At 39.9% G+C, this 23474-nt stretch overlaps 1 protein-coding gene across 6 annotated transcripts in view; it reads left to right on the top strand.

Moving 5' to 3' along the window:
* LOC127575652 (progesterone receptor-like) overlaps positions 1 to 23474 on the top strand; it is a 253476-nt gene that overhangs the window by 125112 nt on the left and 104890 nt on the right. For all 6 annotated transcript variants that reach the window (XM_052025535.1, XM_052025538.1, XM_052025534.1 and 3 more), the window contains one exon: positions 14386 to 14502. In XM_052025535.1, the coding sequence (XP_051881495.1) occupies positions 14386 to 14502 (117 nt within the window). The remainder of the gene's footprint in view (positions 1 to 14385; positions 14503 to 23474) is intronic.

Genomic DNA, 23474 nt, shown 5'->3' with positions numbered 1-23474 from the left:
CAAAGGAAGTATCTCTGACAGGTGAGGCCAGGGTTGCTGTTGATGAAGTAATTTGGTTGATGGATTACAGCGTTGACTGGAAACTTGCATTTAAGCAGTTCATAGTCATTACATTAGGAGAGCATCTAACATAACGATTTTGTAGAGGGCAACTGCAAAGTTACTATGGTAATAACTTCATAAGTCATTACTTCAGAGTACTTACTATCAAAGGACCCTGCCTTTGGCTAGAAATTTCTTTCATCAACACTTCCTCATTAAGTTACACAGGGTAATCACACAAATTTGAACCAATCTGATGATCATCTTTCAAATTAAGCTTATTGAACTCCTCTGCCTCAGCATTTAGTCTGGGTTTAGGATCAAGCTAACACCATGAAATAGTGGGACGCAACTGCTGCTTTTCTCACCTGGTGGAAATCCCCAATAACTGGGCTGCAAGGAACCAAATGGTCAGAGACCCAGTTTAAGTGGAACTACTCCTGATTTCTTTTACCTTGGTGAGACCAGATTTTGATGCTAAAATTTTAATCTCATTATTTTCTCTTCAAGACCAACGCCATACTGATATGGCACAAGTAAAGGCATCCTCAAAAGCTTACATGAGATGTTATCCAAAAGTTACAAAGTATTTGAAACATGCAGATTCAGATACAAGTGACCCCCATGTTATGGTCATTTGGATAACACAAATTCACCCTTTCAGAATTCACAAATCACTCCCCAAAAATTCAGGATATGAAATAAAATTTGCTCTTATGGAATTCATGTGAAAAAAGTAAATAAATAAACACAAGTTTTTTTCAATTGGCATTTCTTAACACATGCGCAGATGACGTAGCTTCACATTATGGAAAATCATGATGTAGACTGTTTTCTGGCAATGCAAAACCCCATAACACAGGGGTCACCAATACTGTAACAAACAGAAAGCTGCAGTTTAATATACAGTTCCAGTTGTGAACATTAACTCCTTATCCACTCAATTATGCACTCCATGAATAATTATCACAAGGTTTTGGCTCTCTGCAGCCTCCAACAATAAATGTAGCCTCTATGTCTTCTTCCATTTAATGGTCCCTTTAATCCCTCTAATTGATGCAATTACTGAAAGAGTTGGGTTAGTTTTGCTCTGTGGCATGCCAGTGCCTAGATTATTTAAAATACTGTCTAACTCTGGGTTACATTAACCCTTTCTTGCTGTGCTGTTTTCAAGTAACCCTGCCATGTCTGAGACCAGTCCTTCAGTGCCATTCACAATGCATTACCATGTGTTTGTAACCTCAAACGTCAGGAAGTATTACCCGAACATAAACTGATATCTCAGTATCAGGCCACTTGTATCTTTTGAGGCAATGACACAGCCTTGCTTGACACCATTCTTCACTGAGCATGGTTCTGTGGTAGAGCCATTGGTTGATATTGTGGCTTGCCTGCCATTGTGAAGCAAGTGTAAGAGGGAGATGAACTTCTGTGGGCAACTGAATTCGAGGAGGGTGTTCCACCATCCCTCCTGACTGATGAAGTCAAAGACTTTGATGAGGTTGAAATATTCCATGTGTAATGGCTGGTGTTGCTCCCTGCATTTTTCTTGGAATTGTCACACAGTGAAAATCGTGCCTTGGATGGACTGAATCCACAATGTGAATAGCCCTTTGTCCACTGGCAAGATTTGTTTGAGGAGGACGCTGGTGATGACTTTCCCTGTGGTGGAAATCAGGGAGACTCATCTGTAGTAACTGTGGATGGACGTACCTCCTTTCTTGAAGATGGCTACAATTTCCCTGGAACATCCTTCTCTTCCCAGATGTGGACAATGAGATTATGGATTTGTGACTAAAGCTCTTCACTGCTGAGTCTTAGGACTTAAGTGGGGAATACTGTTTACTCCCAAGGCATTGATATTCTTGAGTTAGGTTATGACTTTCCCAAATTTTTCGTGGTCAGGAGCGATGGCAAGGCTGGCCCAAATAGTATGGAGTCAAGGGTGCTCACATCAAGGACAGAGTCACGCTTAAAGCTTAGCAACTTGCAGACATTACATGCATGTGTTCTTCAGCATTCTAAAAGCCATCTATGGCCCAAACATTCAAGGCCCACCCCATTGAGAACTAGGAGGGGGGGTGAACATCAGGAACGGAGGGGCAATCAATGCTCATGGGAAGGAACACTTTGATGTCGTGATCACCTCATGGAATGTACTTGTGTGTGCGCTCACACATCTTCCAATCTCAAGTAATGCTTCTGGAACCCATTTGGTTGTGTGATTTTTCCAGCTGTTATTTTCAAATATCCTCAATTAAATTGTAAATACTTGTTTCTTCAGGAGCACTGGAAGAACTTTACTGCAGTGGCCCGTATACTGAAAAATAAACAGACCTCTCGTTAATCAGCCTTGCAGTTAGCATATGAATGAATGCTTGTCGTTTGTTTCCTCAACCTCTACATGAATTCAGAATACAGTTAAACTCCAATAATCCAGCATGCTTAGGACTTTGGTGGTGGTGGACTAACAGATTTCCTGGACTATTGGATGTTATTTCTATTTATAGCCTCATCACACTTTTAATTGACATGTTCTTAGATGTCACAGTATCATAATAAATTTTCCAGTGAACCAGGTAAACTAAAAGGAAGTGGGGAGTCAGGGCCTTGTGAGTAGAAATGGAGTATGGGAACCAAGGCTCTGGTCAGTGGAAAAGAAACATGGGAACCAGGGCCCCAGTGAATGGGAAGGGAGTACAAGAACTGGGGCCCTGGTGAGTGGGAAGGGAGTGTGGGCACCAAGGCCCTGGTGAGTGGAAGGGAGTGTGGCAAACAATACCTGATAAGCCAAATGCTGAACCATTGGGATTTGTGATTTGTCAGATAACGAATTATCGGAGTTCATAGGAATTATGAGCAGGAGTAGGTCATCGAGCCTGCACTACCATTCATCAGATCATGGTTAATCTTCTACTTTAGCTCCATTTCCTGTTACTGTTACCACTCCATTTCCTGTTTCCACTGTTACTCAATATCCAGATATCCATCAGTCACAGTTATGAACAAATTCAGTGCTCCAGCTTTCTCAGTCTTCTGCAGTAGAACATTTTAAAGGTTCACCACCTTCTACATGAAGAAATTTCATTTGACCTCAGTCCTAAATTGTCCATCCTTTATTATGGGACTGATTCTTGGTTCTAAACTCCTCAGCCAGGGGAAACACCTTCCCTGCATTCAGCCTGTTGAACCCTGTAAAAATGTTGTGAGTTTCAATGCGAATACCTGTCAGTCTTCTAAACTGTAGAATAGGGGGCCAGTCTACTTGACCTCTCCTCGTATGGCAAACCCGCCATCCCAGGGACCAATCCAATGAATCCATGTTGCATTTCCATGACGGCAAGTGTATCATTTTCAGGTAAGGCACCAAAACTGTTCAGATGCAGTCTTACCCAGGCCTTATAAAATTGAAGAAGACATCAAATTTTAGTCAGTTCTGTACATACACCATGCTCGTAAAGTATTACCACTTACAATCTTATCTGGGAAATCACCTCTCTGATCCAAAATCAGGTCAGACCTGGTGCAAGGTCAGAGATTCCATTTAGCTCATTGAGGATTTTCAATGGGTGAGTGTTCCTGTGACTTTATGGGTCCTTCCCAGTTTACGAGCACCTGACTTATGTATAGCCCGTACATATGAACGAGTGTTTAGGGGACCGGCAGAATGGATTTACTGACTGCTGTGGGGCTGCAGGCATCCTCTGCCCTGTGGGAACTCGGTTCACAGCTACATTTCTGACTTGCAAACTGTTTGGGTTACAAACAGTTCGCAGGAATGGAATCCTGCCGTAACCTGCAGAGCACCTGTACCAAGTAAATGAAGGGCACGATCAATGCAGAAATGAACAGAGCCTTGGTGGCAGCATTCTGAGCTTCCAGCTGTCATCATTATGGAACCCACCATCAAACCTGGGAACATTGGTGATTTGCTGACTCTGAGACCCTGTAGTCCAGTAAACAGTGCATGTACAACTTTAATGCTGTGTTCCATACACCCAGGCCTTAGAGAGGGGGCTGGCTTTTACACTGGCAGTTATCTCCAAAACACTCAGAACCCCAGTAATTTTCATAAATCTCTGGAGGGTCCAGAGATTTATGAAAATCAAGAGCGTCCCAAGTGTTTGGAGTGCACTGTTCAGGGAAGGAAGATTCGTGAGTGTTAGAAGTTGGGAGTTATACCATACCAAGCCTGGTTAGTTCATTAACTCCTTGCAGTATAGCAGTTTGGTTGCTGCTTTGCTTTTTGCCTTTGTTCACTACGAGCCAACACCATATCCTCCTGTTGCCTTGTGGGAAGATGGCATGCTTCATTTGGTGACCACCTCCTCCAATATTTCCATATTCTGATAACTAAAAGTCCCTTTCACCTTCTTCTTTGCCCGACTTTGTGAAGAACCTTTGGTGATAGCTGATTGCAGTCAACCTTTGTGGGATATGTCCTTTCTGTGAATTCTTAGCATCCAACAAAGTTCCCTTGCAGAGTGTGCGGACAAGAACACAAGGAGCTCAGAAGAAGGTGTGCCCTCTTTACTCTGTGGAAATCTCTGTAAACACTGCTGTTGCCCAGAAACCAGTCACATGACACACTCCTTCAAGGAGTAACAGCTTTAATATGACAATTATTGTTCAAACCCATTTATATGCACCACACCTTTAAAAGTTGCAGTCTCAGTTAGGGTCATCGAAACCTGATATTCACATTCCTCTAACGCAGCCTCCCGTCTCTGAATCCTTTATTAATAGCACCAGTGACACTATCAGTCCTCATTTTTATCAACAAGCACCTCTGTTTGTTTCCACTTCCAAGGTGTGCTCATTGGGCAAAGCTGCTTGCACAATTTGAATTAAGCTCCAGGAATTTCTTCTCCAACAGCTTCAGAGTAATTGATCCAATTTATGTATTTTTTAAGATGTTAAAATTATTATTAGACTTTGCAAAATTACTTAGCACTTTCAAAGAGCAAAATATACTTGGAACAATAAAGATTATTGAACAAATACCATTCCCACAGAGAAAGCAGAATTAAATTTCGAACTGAAATAACATATTTAGGGATTAGCTGTTATTAGTCTAGTAGGGCAAGGGTTTCTGTTGTGAGGAAAAAGCTATTTGAAGAACAAGACTTCATTCCTGGCATGGTCTATCTAGCAGCATTGATCCCTGCCCTCTTATATGCTTCTGAGACCTGGCCTATCTCAAGGTAATGGGAAGCTACCACTGATGCTATCCTTGCAACATCCTCCAAATTCACTAGAAGAATAAGAAAATCAGTGTCAGTGTTCTCTCCCAAGCCAACAAAAATGCAGCCCAAATTACACTCAGTTGGCTCTGTTGGACAAGCAACATCACATATACCCAACATCAGAAACAGACGTTCTATTCCGAGCTCCATCACAGGAAGAGATGACCAAGTGGAGACAGGAAAAGATGCAAGAAAGTGCTCAACCTTCTTGAGAAATGCAGTATCCCTACTGACTCCTGGGAATGTCTTGCCCATGGCAGCTCAGAGTGGAGTAGGAGCATTTGAGATGGTATTTAGTATCTCAGATCCATGGATTAGTAGCATAAGAAGCCCAACATATGCCGAGGAAGGAGCAGACTGCTTCACAGATTACCCGCCCACTTGATCTGTCAGGACCTTCTTGCCCCATCTATGGAAGAGTCTATGTTTTCCTCACTGGTCTCATCAACCACCTCAGAAACCACATTCTTGAACCCCAGGGGCTGCTGAAGAAGTGTTTCTGCTATAGATAATTCATCTAGTTCAATACAAGCCCTTAAACTGTAAATAATTGAATACAATAGAAAAAGATTAGCATGAAACAAGCAACTGTTAGGTTCCCTCCCCTTACTGCTCCCATCTGCAAACCTTACCTCCCTTCCATGCTCCACTTTCCTTTCCTATCAGATTCCATTATCTGCAACCCATTGTCACGTCCACCTATCGCCTCCCAGCCTCTGTCACTCTTCCCTCCGCCATCTGCCTATCACCCCTCCTCACCTAGATCCTTTTGCTTGCTAGTTCTTGTTCCACCCCTTCCTTTCACCTCTTTATACTGGCTATCTCCCCCCTAGTTTTCAGTCCAGAAGAAGGGTCTTGACCCGAAATATTGACTGTCCATTTCCTCCCACAGATGCTGCCTGACCCACTGAGTTGCTCCAGCAGTTTTTTTTTGCTCCAGATTCTGGCATCTGCAGTCCCTTGTGTCCCCAAGTACTTTTTCTTTGTCATACTTTTGGCATGCGCTGGGTGTAAAATATTATGTGTATTCCTTTTTTCTGAGAATTATGATTCAAACTTCCAACTCATTTTTTGAGGGGGGGGGGTGAGATGATGGCATGGCAAAGTTGTACATAATCGAATAGGGGTTAGAAGTTTTAATTATGTTTTGCACCCAATGCAGTGGAGTTTTACTTAAAACCTTAAGGTTAGTTATGATTGGGAACCTTGTACTGCATAGGGCATATTGGAAATTTCAATGCCAATAGCTGCTGGGTTTGCACTGTGATGTTGTTTGGCACATTGTGCACAACTGAGATAGTTCTTCAGTTCGTTTTACTGTAAATATGCACAATGTGAAACGTTTGTATCTCTACTTAACTGGAGGGTTAAGTCCTTCTCCTTCAATAATCAAAAGGCTTAAATTTACATGGCTGCTACCAGGAAGTCAAGTCATGAAGAATACAACACCATTTGTTGCTCTTCCTTAAGCTATTTTTTTTAAAGCTGCTTTCTCAACAATTCCTCTGCCCTTCCTGATACACCTGTTCTTTTCTCTGACCCTCAGATCTCCTTCCAACTCACTCCTCACCGAAACCTCTTGGCCCCTTCAGATCTCTTCACTATTCCCTGATTTTCTGCCCCATACTATATTCATTTTTTTCCAGTCTTCTCACCACCTCCAGAAATTTTGTCCCTTGCAACCAGCTCCATGTGATCTCCTGCTGCCCCTATGATATCTTCCTGCAGTCGTTTCCCGAAACCAATCTTTTACCCCATGTTCCATGGTCATACATCTGACTGTCTCTCGCCTGCCCCCAGGACTCTCTCTGGCCCCTGCCAACTCTCTGCTCATTTACCATGGTGTGAAATTGTAGAGCCAAAGTCTACTGTGTAGACCCTTAGCAATTACACATGTAAGTCAGGTCTAATGTGCATGAGCTAATGGATGCCAGTATAACAATCCCTCACGACTTGAATGTAGCTGACATGGATCCCCCAAGCAGAGAAAAATTTCTAGACCTGTATGCCTATTTTAAAAATGATGACTAATATTCTGATTTGTGTCAGTAATTTCATAAAAGTTCAGTCCATGTAGTCCTTCTTGGCATTTACCATCCATATGAGCAAAAAGCCCTAACCATATTTACTTATCCTGTTCCTGTTTCAGTTTATCTTCTTCTATCATTCATCCACCTACCCAATTTAATCTCAAATGTTGTCATAGTTTCTTCCCAACCACTGAACCAGGAAGTGAATTGTACAATGAAGTTTTTTGTTTCTCTTTACATTCTTACATCTAATATTGTATCTGTACTTCTGGATGAATCACCTACTCTGCAGTTTAAAGCTATCTTGTTTTCTCTTTTTCCCAGTTCTGACAAAGGGCCTTCCATCTGTTTTTATTTCAGATTTTCAGCACTTGCAGGTCTTTGATGTTCATATACCAATGTTATCTTGCCCAACCTCCTGTCAATAAACTGCAGTTGCTGCAAAGTTGCAACCCCTATCTTATTCCACAACAGTCCCATCAACCCAGTGCCCATGCTTACATTAAATCAGACTGGAAAAGTATCATAGAATGGCACCGTAGAATTATTGGCATAGAAAGAAACCATTTGGCCCATTGTCCCTGCTGGACCAATCCCACTTTTAAATTACAAAACTTCCAGCCTTCTCAGCAAAGTACTTTTTACATGTGATGAGTGTTTCTCCCTCCGCCATCATTTCAGACCCACCATCCTCCATTGACTCCCAGTCCTCCAACTTCTCTCATCTAAAATTCTCACTCTCTATTAAATTCCTTTATAGCCTCACACCTTCTATTCTGCACCTTCTGGTAAAATCCTTCAAGATTTGCATTCTTCTGACTCTGCTCTCGCGTATCCTCAAACTCCTTTTGTCTCCTCACTGGCAGCTGCTTAAACTCCACATTGTACTTACTTCCATGAATCAGTGCACCTCTCTTCCCCTGAAGCACTTTGTCAAACCTATCTCCTTAACCAGACTTTTAGACTCACCTACCTTATGTCTTCTTCATTAGGTTGGTATCTATTTTTGTATGCTTCTTTTATTTTGGAAGACTGTACTAAATGTGTGATGTAAACACAGTTTGTCATTGTCATAAGCTTATCGTTATCTTGGACTGTTCTGTATGGCCATAGGCATCCTGATGACATGCATCAGAGTAAACCTTGGGTCCACAGAAATACAGGCAGGGGGAATTAGACACAAAATATTCTGTGTACTAACAATATACCATCATTAGTAACCTTTCATGCAGAAATGAGCCAGCTATTTTACTGTTATGACAATCAAAAAAAAACTGCAGATGCTGGAAATCTGACATAAAAGTAAAATGCTAGAAACACTCAGCATGTCAGGCAGCACCTGTGGAAGGAGAAGCATAGTTAACGCATTAGGTCTTTCCAGAGATTCTGCCCAACCTGCTGAGTATTCCCTGCGTTTTCTGTCATTAATCCTGGTATTCAGCCATTCTGCAAAGGACACCACAACAATTAGAATGATCGTCCCATTCCAACCTTGATGCTTGTTCATTTTGCTCAATGAGGAGCAATGTTTCCTCAAAACAAACAAGCCACCTCAACTCTTAATAATAACTGTAAGAAAGTATCGGCCTAAAGTCAATCACACACAAGATATAGTAGTGGAACTCTGAAACTCTCTCCAACACCTGAAAACTGAAATTGATGAACTGTTGTTAAATAAAGATTACAGAATGAGGCTGGGTTGATGACAAAGATCAATCATTACCTAACTGACTGACAGATCAAGATCAAAGTGGTGAATGACCAACTCCTTTCCTGTGTTTCTGGGAATCATCTCTCTGAAGCCCATGGAACAACCAGTTAATCCAGAGGTTTAGTTTGCAGAGATCTTATCAGGACCACAGAGATATCCGCCCCACCCCCCTCCGTGGATAAGAAGGTGTGAGCTAAATCAACATAACCACTAGTATTTAGGGCCTCACTTCCCTTATGTATACCAGAATAATCCACAAAACAAATTACCTCAACCCTTTGCCTTCATAATTCACAGTGCAGCCACAATGATGCAGAGAACTGAATGTAAGAGTGCTGTTATGTTAGTTTAGCAAAATATGTAATGACTTCAGTACGTGAATGTGCTTTTAAAATAATTTAATTACAATGAGAATCATTGCAAGATATTTAATTCCCAAACATTTCTATAAGGGGAAAAACTTGGAGGAATATAATATTCATCTGTTTTAAAAGGTATAGTTGAATCTTTTTCATGTTTTTCCTGTAAATATTCAATGCAAAATGCACCAACTAACTGTTTTCATAGAAAATTGTAAAAATTATATTTGCAGTGCCTTTTGTTGAAAGAATAATACCCTTATTGTTTCAGACTAATTATAGAAGTTTGCAGCAAATTCTGAGCTATTATTCTTTTTACAACACTGTTGTTAGCTTTAGGAACAACATAGTAACAGTGTTGTTGAGAACACCTTAGCAACAAAATGAACAACGCTGCCTTCTGCAATTCTCATTATAAAATTCATTATCGGCTTGTTTGAATTGGAAAATTTGGGTAAAACATCAGTTAATAATTAGCTCTAGCCTAAATTTCCCTGAGTAATCAGAAGCATGATGGCGCCCTCCTTTATGATCTCAAATTCAGAATGCAATTTAGCGTTAAGTCAGGAATTCTGTTGATTTGCTTGAAGGAAAGGAAACCAGGTGTGGTTGTTGCAGTTAAGAAGCTGTCATACTCTGACGATCCTGGTCATAAGGGGGTAGAGACAGACCAAGAGCACAGGCAGAGGACAATAGGGGGAGGTAGAGAAGCAACAAAGCATCTGGTGTATTAAAGGCACTAGGTTCTCGTGACGTTTGGAAATATAAAGGCAAGGAAGCTAAGGAATTTTGGAACACAACATAAAAATACCCCAATGAGCGTGTTGCCATCCATGAAGTAGTTAATATGCATAGATGAACAGCACCCAATGACCTACACTCCGTACCAACCACCAGAGCCACACACATTCCTCTTAAAACGTTTCCCTTCCCATTATCCCACACTCTAATTTAATGATTGAATGAAGTGCTGCAGAGCCTGCCTGTGCTTAAAAGTATGACCATCATGGAATGCTTGAAGATACCTCAGTAACATTTAATTTTACATGTACTCCTGCTTCTTTTTTCCCAAATTATTATGTTTTTTCGCAAAGGAAAAAGTGCCCCTTATCAACAGCACTTAAGAAGCTAATGGTATATGAAGGACAATGAACTCTCAATAAAATTGAAGAGGAACCTTCACAACTCCTGCACAGCTGCAATGATTATAACTTGTATTTATGTAGTGCCTTTGACATAGTAAAATGACCCAAGGAAGTTCACAAGAACTTCATGAAACAAAGTTTTAAAATGAGCCTCGTGAAATACAAGAGCAGATATCCAAAAGCTGGGACAGAGGTAAGCAGAAAGCACAAGAGAAACACAGTCAAGGTCAAGCTTAGGGCCTTGACAGCTGATGGTCTGACCACCAGTGACGGAGTAATAATTAAAGTCAGAGTGGAGAACTTGTAAGGTAGTGGAAAAATAAGATGGTGACAGGAAGGAGAGATCGAAAAGAGAGAGAGAGACAAAAGATGCAAAAAAAAGAAAAACATGGGAATGGAAGTAGTTGGCTTACCTGAGCAGCCAAGCAATACACATAAATGGACACAGGGAAAATTCCAGATAAGTGAATCTGGTAATCTAGATTTTATTAGGAAACAGACATCCTGGCAGTGAATGGCATCTAGGAAAAAGAGAATAGGAGAGAGAAGAAGATAATCTCAGAGAGGTTGCAGTGGGATAAACTTGATTTGGGTGGAACTAGAATCCCATTGAGCATTAGAAAACTGTTCCCTAAGCTCAGAGATGTGTCACGGGTGAGTGAAGTCCAGGAGAAATTTGGAGAGTAGAATATCAGAAGAGGAGGTGGTGGGATTAAAGATCACAGAGCTATGCAGAATGGGTTGCAGAGCAGACAAACGTGGTGGCAAAGTTGATGATCACTGCCATATGTGGCAAATGTAATATTTCATTGGTCAGGATCTTTCAGGCCAACAAAGCACATATCCAATTACCAGTACAGGTGTACACGCTAGTCCACAAACTCAGGTGTGCATACATGGTCTGACAGAGGAAGTGAAGCACTGAGAGGGGCCTTTCTACTTACAGTCACATAACATATAAATAAGATTTTAAGCTTGGGTATGGTGACAAGATTTAATAAAGACAATTAGTACATGTGAATGTCTTTGGGAGGTTGGCGTGTTAGGGAATGTTTATGAAGGTTTGTAAGTGCTCATTCCATGAGAGGCTATGAAATGTCTGCAGACTTCAAATTTTTTGATTTTTAAGTATTGCAAAGTCACAGATCATCCTGACCTGAAAATATATCATGATCACAAGTCTAAAATCTGGAATCCCCTGCTCAACAGTACTGTGTCAGTACCTTCACCAGAAAGACTACAGCGATTCAAGAAGGCAGTTCAGCATCACTTCTTGAGGGCAATTACACATGGGCAATAAACACAGGCCTTGCCAGCCACACCCACATCCTGAGAAAATGAATAAACAGGAGACTCCTAACAGTATTACACCTTTGGATATTGGATGCGATAATTCTGATAGGGAGGCAGAAAGGAAGGAAGTGGGAGGATCTTGCAGGAGAAAAACAAATTCTCCTGCTGAATCCCACAGAAATACTGGAGCTGCCTACCTGAGAGCATAATGAGAGAATCTTCTCTGCAAAGACTCCATGACTCAAGATGGCATCTCACCACCACCTTCTCATAGGCAATTTGGAAAATGCATTTTAGCAATGGCCCCATCCCAAGAATGAATAACAGAACCTGATTTTTGGAATTATTTTCCCCAGCCAAAACCAATCAGTTTGGAAGATTACTGACTATTTTGAATGTAGGTTTGGGGTACTGGGTTGTAGCAGGAGGGCAGAAGAGATCTGATAAGAGAAGGAATAATAATGAGGGGGACCTGAGAAGATTGGATGCAGTTTGAGAAAACTGCAGGACATCCATCAATGACAGTGGGCAGAAGTTATTGAGGGCCTGGAGTGCTATCAGGTTTCTGGGGTTTGGGCTCACCGTTGGGAGGTTAATGAGTCAGAGGGCTAGGATATGAATCACTGACCCATAAGTATTGAAAGGGCCTTATCTGTTCCATCAACAGTACATATTCCCATTCACCTGCCAGATGTCTGAATGGTGCAGGAATATCAGCCAGCCAACATTAACCCCAGCACGAAAAAATCTTTAGACAAGCAGCTTCACTAAATTATTCATTCTTTTTGGGAGTGGGTTGGTCATTAGCTGTCGGTCTCGCCTCTAATAAAACTAAAGGATGCCCTTTTGGAATTTGTTAAATATTAACTTTCCAAATGAGCGAACACACTGGTTTTTGGGGTTAAATTGACTCCCTTTGTTTTTGCTCGAACAAAATGCTGAAACTTCAAATCTAATGTTACAGTGGCAGCAATATGCTGTTCTGTGGCATTTCTTTCCTGAGTCCTCTTGTAAGAACGAAGAAATTGATGGTTGACGTCTTCCTCCTCTTCACCTTTTGTAGAAGGAAGGTAAAATCCATTATTACTCTAGCATTATTCAATGTGCAACACCCCAGTCTCATTCAAGACATCCAGCTACGTATTGAAGCAAAACCTGGAATACCAATTGTCTCTTCTACAATCATGGTGTGAATGGAAGGCTTTGTAGAACCTGTCCTTGGCCCTTGAGTAGCTCAGTAGTGTGATAAGCTAAGTTGGAGCATGGAGTGAGTAACTGGCACTGAAAAATATAGGTAGCATTGGCAGTGAGGGAAAATGCTAAACGTGGCAGCTGCCATGACAACAAGCATTCACGTGGTGAATGATCTGCCTGTCACCACTCACAACAAGCACATTCAAAGAACTTAAACACTATGGAATGTAATCACTCTCAGTCAAGGTCTTGAATGCCACATGATTGCTATCAATGACACTCCTGTACTGGGGAAAATTTTCCTGCTCAATGCAATTCCAGATCTGCTGTCTGTTTCATTGAGTACCAAGGAGCTGAATTTTGAAACTGAATTACTACATCATGACTGTATGGCACAACTAACTCTGCCAACCAGAGAATGAAAACCTAGGCAGGGAAACTTTGGGTAATGTGAAGAGGGAACCCGCCATTTCTTTATTGCTGTATTGTACTGCTGATTGTTAATAACATTGAGATTGCTGGAAATAACCAGAGCTGTTGCTACCATTGAATCCAACTGAAGAGTTATATCCCTGATAGGCAGAACACACAGATCTGATGTAACAACTGGCATAATTTACTGCTGCTTGAGAAGACTCCAGTTTTATTAAAACAGATTCAATGTCAATGCATGTTCCATTCCACAAAGAGTGGTTCACCTGCCCATTATAGAACTCAGCTGATTTCCACCCCAGGGAGTTCATTGAGCAAGGATTTGCAGTCGATGGTGAACTACCTTACTTCACTGTCCACCTCTAAAATAGTCTGGATTTACCTAGAGTGTGTCCTCCCTTGGGAACTTCCAGTCTGGAACTGATGGCATCCCAGTCGCAATCCCTGCATGATGACAGGTTCTTCCAAATCTATTGGGATCACACAGAAGGGAGGAGGCCAGAAGGATCCTCACCCCTGTTCAGAAAAGTGCTGGTTAGATCATCTGGTTTAAATTGAGGTTAAAGCTGTGAAAATACTAAATATATCTGAACATTTCTGCCATTTCAGAAATATTCTAAAACATTCAAAATCTATTAAAAGCTATTAAAATCATTAAATGCTTACTCTAGTTTTTTTTAAACTATAAAAGCACCAGAAACACTTGAAAACATTATAAATTCTAACTTATAGCAATAACTTACCAGTCTCAATTTTTATTTCCAATGGAGGCAAAAGACTACTTGTAGGAAGAAAAATAAATTATCCACATTTGCTTCATCTATTATTAACTGTGGCCTATTTAATGTCCATTGTTTTCTTTTGAGATGTTTAAATGTATGCTTCGTCAGTTTTTTCTGGAAACTATAACATCCGTTAACTTTTAATTTTCAGGGCAACATAAATATTTATGTGCAGGAAGAAATGACTGCATTATTGACAAAATTCGCAGGAAGAACTGTCCAGCCTGCCGTCTCAGAAAGTGCTATCAAGCTGGAATGGTGTTGGGAGGTAAGAGAAAAAAGTTCTTCGATTTAAGTCAAAACAGGTAAATCTGTTCTAATATATTTTGCATCCTATCAAGATTGTATTGAACACTTTGATGTATACATGTAGAATTATAAGTGAATGCATCTTATTTTATGACTTTAAAATTATATCCTTTGCCCAGTGAACCTGTAATTTATACATGGAAACTGGTATTGGAAGTAAGTGGTATATTTGACTGAATGGTTTAACATTTTCTGCTAATGTTCTCCAGTGTGCCATGTCATCTATAGTGCACATTTTCAAGGGTGTTCTGTGCAAATAAGGTAAATATAATTACAGTCATCAAGTGCAGCACAAATATTAACAATATTGCAAATAAATCGCACTCTAACATCCCAATGCCCTGTCACCTAGTACCAGTGTTACGTCATCGCTGGGAGTGCGCAGAGCTAGAGGAAAATGAAGGTGCGCTGCCCATTGAATTTCCAATATTTCCTTTCACAATTCCATTTTCAAACAATAAAATGAGAACAAAAACGCTGCATGGATAAGAGAGTTTCCAAATGGATCTTTGTCATCTTAATATTTTGAGGGAAACTATGAGACTTTGATGAAATTCTGAAGCAGATTTTGTTTTTAATGCACTCCTTATGATCATTGGAAATAGTTGTTTATCAATGAACTGTGTAACCCACTTCTTAGCCTGCATTCTGATATTAAAATAGATCTGATTGAATATTGTAATTTTCAAATGAACATTCAGTATTAGATCAGACTAACTTCAGAGAGATTGCAATTCCTACACCATTTTCCAGAAGGTGGCTCATAGCTCATTAATAATGAACTGAACAAAATTCTTGCAAGTGCTGACTATTGAAAGAAAATCTAGCTTACTTGGGCCACATGGTTTGAATGGCCTTTCTTACGAATAAGTGAATTGTATTGTGCAATGGGAACATGTTCTTGTGTATTATTTATGTACATGTATGAAATACCATATTGGAAATCATGGCAGTTGTTTATGCTCCTCCTTTTTGCATGAACTGATGATACCAGTGACTGGGAAGAGAGTGGTTGAGAGTGAATAGGTAGGTACTTCAATGAAAAGTTTTACTCCAAAAATCTTTGCATTTCCCCTGACGTTTGATATGAGTCTATTAACAATATTGTAATCTGGAGGGATGCATGTGCCAGTAACTTTCTACCAATTAAATAAAGACAGCTGATGCTTTCCAATTGATATAACTGAAAAGATACCCAATTACAAAGTTTTTTTTAATTGAAAGTTAATGATTAGCTCCTGATGGCCCATGAGTAAAGGCACCACTCAATGTAGCCGTTACAAGATGCAAATTCAATTCCTGCCCTGTGCTGAATTTTTATAGTGACAAGGGGAAGATTCATAATCCTAATCAGAAAATTGCAGCACCTGAAAGTCAAAATGCCTGTATGGTGCAAGAAGGATCTTCATTCATACCCTTCACAGGACTTGCACCCATTCTCCCAGGTTCTCCCCAGTGCCTTCAATGTGCACTACCTGTCTCTTGTGTTTCTCAGAGCTAAGCTCTTTTGATGTTGTGCAGCTTGGATTAAGACTGCCAGCACACACTGTACTCTCAAACCTGAACAGCTGAGAGAGCAGAGGGAGACTTTATCCCCTTTCTCAAGGTTAAAGAACTAAATTCAAACTTGGATTGCAGAAGATGAACACAGTGTGCCTCAAATACACAGCACTGTGTACTGTGTGTTAATGTTTAACAGTGCATTATTCAAAAAGCAATTCATTTTCAATTAACAGAACACAGCCATCTTTGCAAAGAAAATGTCCAGTAAACAGACTAGAAGGCCAATCAGCCATAAGAAGGTTATTTCCTTCATGCAGAAGAAGTTAACCTAGACATTAGATTCCACTTCATTAATATAACAGCAGTTGCTAACTTTATTAATTATGCATATCAACATGGCTGGCCACATAATCTGCTATATGTTTATCATTCAAATCAATTGCAAACATTTTACCAAAATGCAACTTCAAGAATCGGTATAGTTCTGAAGCTTTCCCTTTCCTGATATATGTGCATTTTTGAACAAACATTGAATATAATCTCAAGTCTGACATTACTTTAAGAGTAATTATTATCTTAATGAACATCTTAATTCAACTCATCCACACTTTTCAATCTTAATGGTGCATTGCACCATGGATCTTGACCTTTCATGTATGCATGGAAAATGGGTTAGTATTCCAGATGGATGAGATCAGAGTTCCAGGATTTTTTTCAATGGGTTTGTAATAGGCTAGCATGAAATGGGTCTTTGTTGCCACCCAGTAGACATAATTTTCTTTATTTTTGGAACCTGTCATTTTTTGCAATACACTTGAAAATTGATTTTATCAAATCAAACTCTGGTGTGAACCCCCAGAAGTAAATTTTAGGGAGTCAGAATCATAGAACCATAGAACAATACAGCACAATACAGGCCCTTTGGCCCACCATGTTGTGCCGACCTTTAAACCAAGACTATCTAACCCCATGCTCCCACATATCCCTCTATTTGAAATTCCTCCATATGCTTATCTAACAATCTCTTGAACTTGACCAACGTATCAGCCTCCACCACCACCCCAGGCAGCGCATTCCATGCCCCAACCACTCTCTGGGTAAAAAACCTTCCTCTGATATCTACCTTGAACTTCCCACCCATCACTTTAAAGCCACGCCCTCTTGTATTGAGCATTGGTGCCCTGGGAAAGAGGCGTTGGCTGTCTACTCTTAAAATTTTGTATACCTCTATCATGTCTCCCCTCGTCCTCCTTCTTTCCAATGAGTAAAGCCCCAGCTCCTTTAGTCTCTCCTCATAATCCATACTCTCTAATCCAGGCAGCATCCTGGTAAATCTCCTCTGCACCTTTTCCAACGCCTCCACATCCTTCCTATAATGAGGCGACCAGAATTGGACATAGTACTCCAAGACTTTTGTAGAGCTGCATCATTACCTCACGGTGGAATCATGATGGAAAATCACGAGTAATTTCCAATTCTTACTATCTCCTTCCGGTGACCAAGGATCCATGTTGATAATGCACATTCATAACATTAAATATTGTGTCTAAATTGTTAGAAGTAAGGTTTTGCTTCATCATTAACAAAACACACTGATGAAAATGGCAGTGTTTTGAAAGGAGATCAGAGCAATTTGATCAGAATATCTTATCTGTAGGTCATGTTTTATAATCCTGCTGATGTGGTAAAAAACAGGACAGTGAGTAAATTTGCAGTAGGTTGAATATATATTTTCCAGTTGAATTAATAACATAAATAAGCTTTTCATTATGCTCAGGGGAAAGGAGCATTTTTTATTAATAGCATGTATGCATAACTTTTGACCAGACTGTTACAGATATATGCCACAAAAAATCAGCAGCAAATAATTAAGGACACAAACACTTGTTCTGTACTCCTGCCAAGCTCATTTTGGACCTCAATTTCCAAATGATTGCAAATCATAACTATAGCCCAATTCATAAACCCTGAACTACTAACAGAAGTATTTAATTACTTGAGCATACTAATTTAACCACTGCTCTACACCTTGTGCTGGTGTACAATTACTTAATTACTTGAGCATACTAATTTAACCACTGCTCTACACCTTGTGCTGGTGTACAATCTCTGATGGTGGGCAATCCTAGCTCCATGGTGATCTGTAAGCTCTGCTCTTGAAATCTCATGTCAAAGTTCTTTTTTTTTGGGTGAACACTGCCCCAGGTCTCCACTTGCCCACAGAAGATGGGAGATTAATTGTTTAATTGACCTTGTTTGCAGAAGCAGTTTTTAAAAATGAACAAACACTACTATTTCGTGCAGTTTGTTTCTTTTCTTAACTTGACATTATTATCTATACAGCCATTTTTGCAAAAAAAAATCCTTTTTTCTCAATATTAACATTTCTTGGGGTTCCTCCAGTAATTCATGAGTTTAATGTGGAAGTTATTTAATTTTATTTGTTTACATACTTCTTAGGCATGACAGGAGAAGGGCTGTATGTGTGACTTCTGCTTTAGTGTCACAGATCCACACTAGCTGCTTGCAGGAATTTTTTCAAGCATGCACATCTGTGTTGTGACTGTGAATGTTACCACTGTTATGGTAAAAGTTTATTGCTGGATTGACAAACCCACAACAGGACACATTCAGCAGATCATCTATAAACAGCTCAAGCCAATGGTATATGGTATGCTTGAAAGGAAGATCAACAACAACTTGAATTTGTACAACTCTTAAATGCTTCCCAGGTGTATAATCAACAAAAAACTGGCATCTATCCAAAAATTGAGACATTAGGAAAGGTGTTAATAAAACTTCAGTCAAAAATGTTGGTTTTAAGAAATGTCCGAACAGAGAAAAGGCAGAGAGGCTGGGAGGGAGGCTGGGAGGTTTAGAAAGGGTTCTTCAGATATAAGGCATGAACAGCTGAAGACAGTGCGGACATTGGCAGAGAAATGAAAATTGGACGTCTAACAACTTCCTGGCATTTTCCATGGAATCACGGCACCAGCTAGATAGGGCATAGGCCCTTCAAAGAAAGGCAAGTTTAATCATAGCCCAGTGCAAAGCAAGTAACAAATTTGTGTGCATGTGGGCTCTTCATTTCAACACTATTTCCAAGTAAATGTAAATAGTTTTCAATGAGTTTTCAATAGTGTTTAATGTTCAATAAGTATTTGACAACAAAATGGTGGTGCCAGTAAATATGCAAAGCACTTTTGCTGCTGAGGTCAGGCAGCGGTTGATAATGGTGATAATATTTCACAGATTGACCAAATGCCATTTAGGAGACAGTACGTTGGGAGTGGGTGGTATAATAGACAGTAATGGTTAAAGACACTGCAGAGAAATCCCTGAAGAGCAGCATAATGTCATTACAGGCCGTCCCCAAGTTATGAATGCCTGACTTATGGACACCTTTACATGCGAACAAGCTCGCATAATATAAAATTCAAAAGTCCAACATATGTACATATGTTCATTTCTATGAATGGCAGAACTAGTTTCCTCTTTCTCTCCACTTTTAACAATTCTTCTTTCTTATCAGTCTTATGTGCTTTTGATGCCACTCATTACAATACTGTGGAGGTATAGTTACCATATTGAGTGATTCTTGTGTATTTTCCGAATTATGGCCAAAATTGATTTATGGATGTCTATAAAAACCCATTCATTACCCAGGGACTGCCTGCATAATGAAGCTTAAGTTTCTCTGGTGCAACATTGTTCTGGATACAAGTAAAAAGAGGTTGCCCTGGGTAGGTGACATACTCAAGATGTGAAATGTAAACGGATAAATGAGGAGGGTTTTCAGCTAAGAAATTATATCTTGTAGAATAACAGTTGCTTGAGCAATGCAACACAAATTAATTAAAAGATAAATGATGAAGGAAATTCACAAACCTAATCTGAAGTCTATGAAATGTTTAATTTTCTCTCCTGGTATTCCATGCATATGATGTGTTAATGCAGGAGACACACAGACTGTTGTAAACAGGCCGCAGTTCCTGCCTGGAAGTCACTTCCATGATTTTGGTCCACCATCATGCAGAAGCAGGTTTTCACAGCATTTGTGTGGCCTGCTTTGTTGTTACTTAAAGGATACCTCTCTGAACATGTTCCATGCCCTGGAGTCCAGCACTTAGAATATTCCTCACCTAGGTCCTTCCCAAATAAAATACTTAACCTTTACTGCAGGTATCCCTTGGGACCCCAAAATCTCCCCTCAGTCCTGGTCATAACCATCACCTTGACCACTCCCCCCATAGCACTTCAGAGCTCCGCTGCCCCCAATCTGCCAAACCATTGCACCAAACCCTGCTACCTCTTCCCCAGTAGCTGTTCTCTCCCCCAATAACCTTATTGACATTCAGGTCCTAATGTTTCCCCATCCAGTGGATATCCCAGTCCTTTGCTCCACCCTGACCTCTTGCCCTGTGTCTTCCCTCCATGCCCCTAATCCATGAGTCACCTATTTTCCTTATGTTGGAGCACCTGAAGTAAAGGTCTCTGAATATACAGAATGCCTGAGGCCTATTCTGTAATGCACAACAGCTTAACTTTCATGCATCAGAGAATTTTGCAGCGCCAAGCCTACAAACAAAATATTTGTTAGCCAAGGCACACTGCCAAATTTGTGTGCCTTCCTAGGCAACGTGTAATTCCTTATGCTTAGTTTCTTCAGGGTCTTAAACTACCTGTGTTTTGAATCAAGAATATCTTGTGATAGGGCAAGGAGCAGAGGGAGGGAGGACCCAGAGGAAGAAATGGTGCAGTTAGTGAAACTGATTCATTCAATAATTTGAAGCAAAAAACTGCAGATGCTAGACTCCTACAACAAAAATAAAATTTGCTGGAAATACTCAGGAGGTCAGGTAGCTTTTGTGGGGGGTCAATATTTCAGGTCAGTGAGCCTTCATTATTTTATCTCTTGTTCAGTGTGATCCTGATCGAGGTCATGTATGACAGCAGATAAAATGCTACTGCTGTGCAACATAAGGTCAGAAAATTCATCATGGCTGCTTCTTCTTGGCACTTAAATGGCATTTCAAACACGCTTCCAGCCAAATAACTCTGATGGAGTGGGAGCAGTTCTGAGGAATTTCCCAGCCCTTGTCTCTATTACTGAGTAAGAAGTGTTTTAATCATAATTAATATTTGCTAAATAATGACCAACTCTTTACCAGCATTACTAATTCTCTCCTTAGCTCTACAGGCCATGATTTTTTAGGACAATTTGCACAAAGGAAGGCAGTTACCTCAAGTTGAGAGATTCTTCACATATTTTTGTAAAATGCCTTCCAGATGAACAGGTGGGATACTCTGATGTTTGAGGTTTCTTGATGCATTGACATCCATTTCTGTGATCACTTTGCATCACTCCTCGTAAATATGCATTCTAATTCAGTATACCCTACCAACATTTCTGATCAGACTTTCAATACGTTGTTTCACACTGTCTCTTTGTAATAAGAAATGCACAAGAGAATGTCCCTAAGCTTCAAATGCCACCTCTATGTTTCCGTAGCTCACTAATTTTATACTGGCCTCACAAACTGTACACCCATAAGTTGTGTTGGACACATGTACTCTAGCATTTTGCCTGGTAAACATATTCTTCAATGGCTGTACAAATAGTCCTTCTCCCCCTCCATCTGCCGCTTCGGCAAAAGAAGGGACATGCTGCAAAGAGGAGAATTGTCCTTTGCTGTGACACCGTGGTGAGACATGTAAAACTTCTTCAGTAGTAATGGGGAGATTTTCCCACATTTATGCTTTCAGACATTTTTCTTGTTCCCCAAACTCTCCTCTTCCTGTTGTATTGAGCCTGCAAGAGCTTTTGATTCATTGGCATTCCTTCTCCCATCACTCAAGTTGCTGACCAGGTTTCTGATGCTCATTTGCAAGTGCTGGGAACTTACTAAAATGAGGAGAATTTGGACTTGCAAAACTTGTAGAGGTTGCTGGGGATAAAAGGATTAAATTATAGGAACAAGTTGATGCACTCCCTTAAACATAGTAGATTGAGGGATGATATAATTGGGGTAGTTAAGCTAATGGAAGGAATCAATTCTGAAGGTAATAATAAAATAATTACGCAAGTGGAGAGTCCTGTGCATAGAGGTAGAACCTTAAAGTTAGAGCTGGGTTGTTCAGGGGTGATGTCAGGAAGTAGTTCACACAAATTGTAATAGTAAACTGGAATGCTGTTCCCCAAAAAACAGTTGAGCTAGGATTTACAGGAAATATTAATATCTAGATTGATAAGCTAAATAATCAAGAAACTGGCATTAAGATACAGACCAATCTTAACCTAACTGAATACTGGAAGAAGCTCAAAAGGGTGAATTGTCTATTCCTGTTCCAGTTTCTCTTGGTTAGTTACAGGATCATTTGCACCAAAGACAGGCAGACTCGACTTTGTTAACGTCGTGTCCTCCAAACTATATAGCAAAAAATACCTGGCAAATATGCATCAATGAACACTCATCAAAAAAGTTGTTTCGCTCCAGTAAGAATGAGCATTGACTACAGCATGAAAGTAACCGGTACAAAGCCTTGACAGAAAAGCTGAAGCTTTAAAGTTAAAAACCAACTTCTAGTGGCCTTTTTTGTCATCATTCTGAGTTTAATGATTGAAAAATATATGGCAATGGAAGTGTTTCCTCTAAAGGTTTGTCAACACAGTTTGGGTTCTTTGCAATCTTGAACTTACCAATGTGAATAAACAATGACAGCAGCATGGGCAATGATAAAAAGAATTCCCATCTATTGAGTAATGCCAGCAGCATTTTCAGAGCAATGCACATGGAGAATTTCACTTCCCATTTAGAGAGAAGCAGAACTCTATACCTAAACAAGCAACTAAATGCAGAAATGCTTTTACAGGGTTATGATTTCTTGAAGGTCTATAATTGTACTAAAAACTTAAATTAGTGAATGTTTTCTCTTTTTGAATCTAGAATCCTTTTTTCTTGGTTTCCTACTCTTTCTTGTAGATCTGACTAACAGTCGATCAGGTCAATGTCACTATTGATAGATTTTCTTTCATTGTTTTCCAGGAAGAACATAAATTTACTTTATTGAGATGGAATTATTCCAGTTAAATGAAATGGCTTAATTGCAAAAGTGCAGCTTACCATTTAGATAAAATCTTTTCATTTGGATCATTACAGTTTTGATACAATCTCTTCATCTGAATCATCACAACTACCCAAGATGTATGTTGGGTATGATCATGAAACAAAGAGAAAATTACCGTTTGTGGCCCATCTAAATTACCTCATCATGAATTCATTCCCAAGCACCTAATAGAAAGTTGCTCAGAATCAGATGAAAGTAAAGGGATAATTCTCCAATTTCAGTTGTTATTGGGGATCTCACTGACAGCTATTTAAGATCTCAGTAAGCACTGCAAAGAATTTTTCAATAATTTCATTGAGA

This window comes from Pristis pectinata, chromosome 11 (assembly GCF_009764475.1).
Source record: "Pristis pectinata isolate sPriPec2 chromosome 11, sPriPec2.1.pri, whole genome shotgun sequence".
NCBI lineage: Eukaryota > Metazoa > Chordata > Chondrichthyes > Rhinopristiformes > Pristidae > Pristis > Pristis pectinata.
The sequence above is the reverse complement of the archived record's forward strand: the minus strand, read 5'-3'. Positions and strand labels throughout refer to the sequence as shown.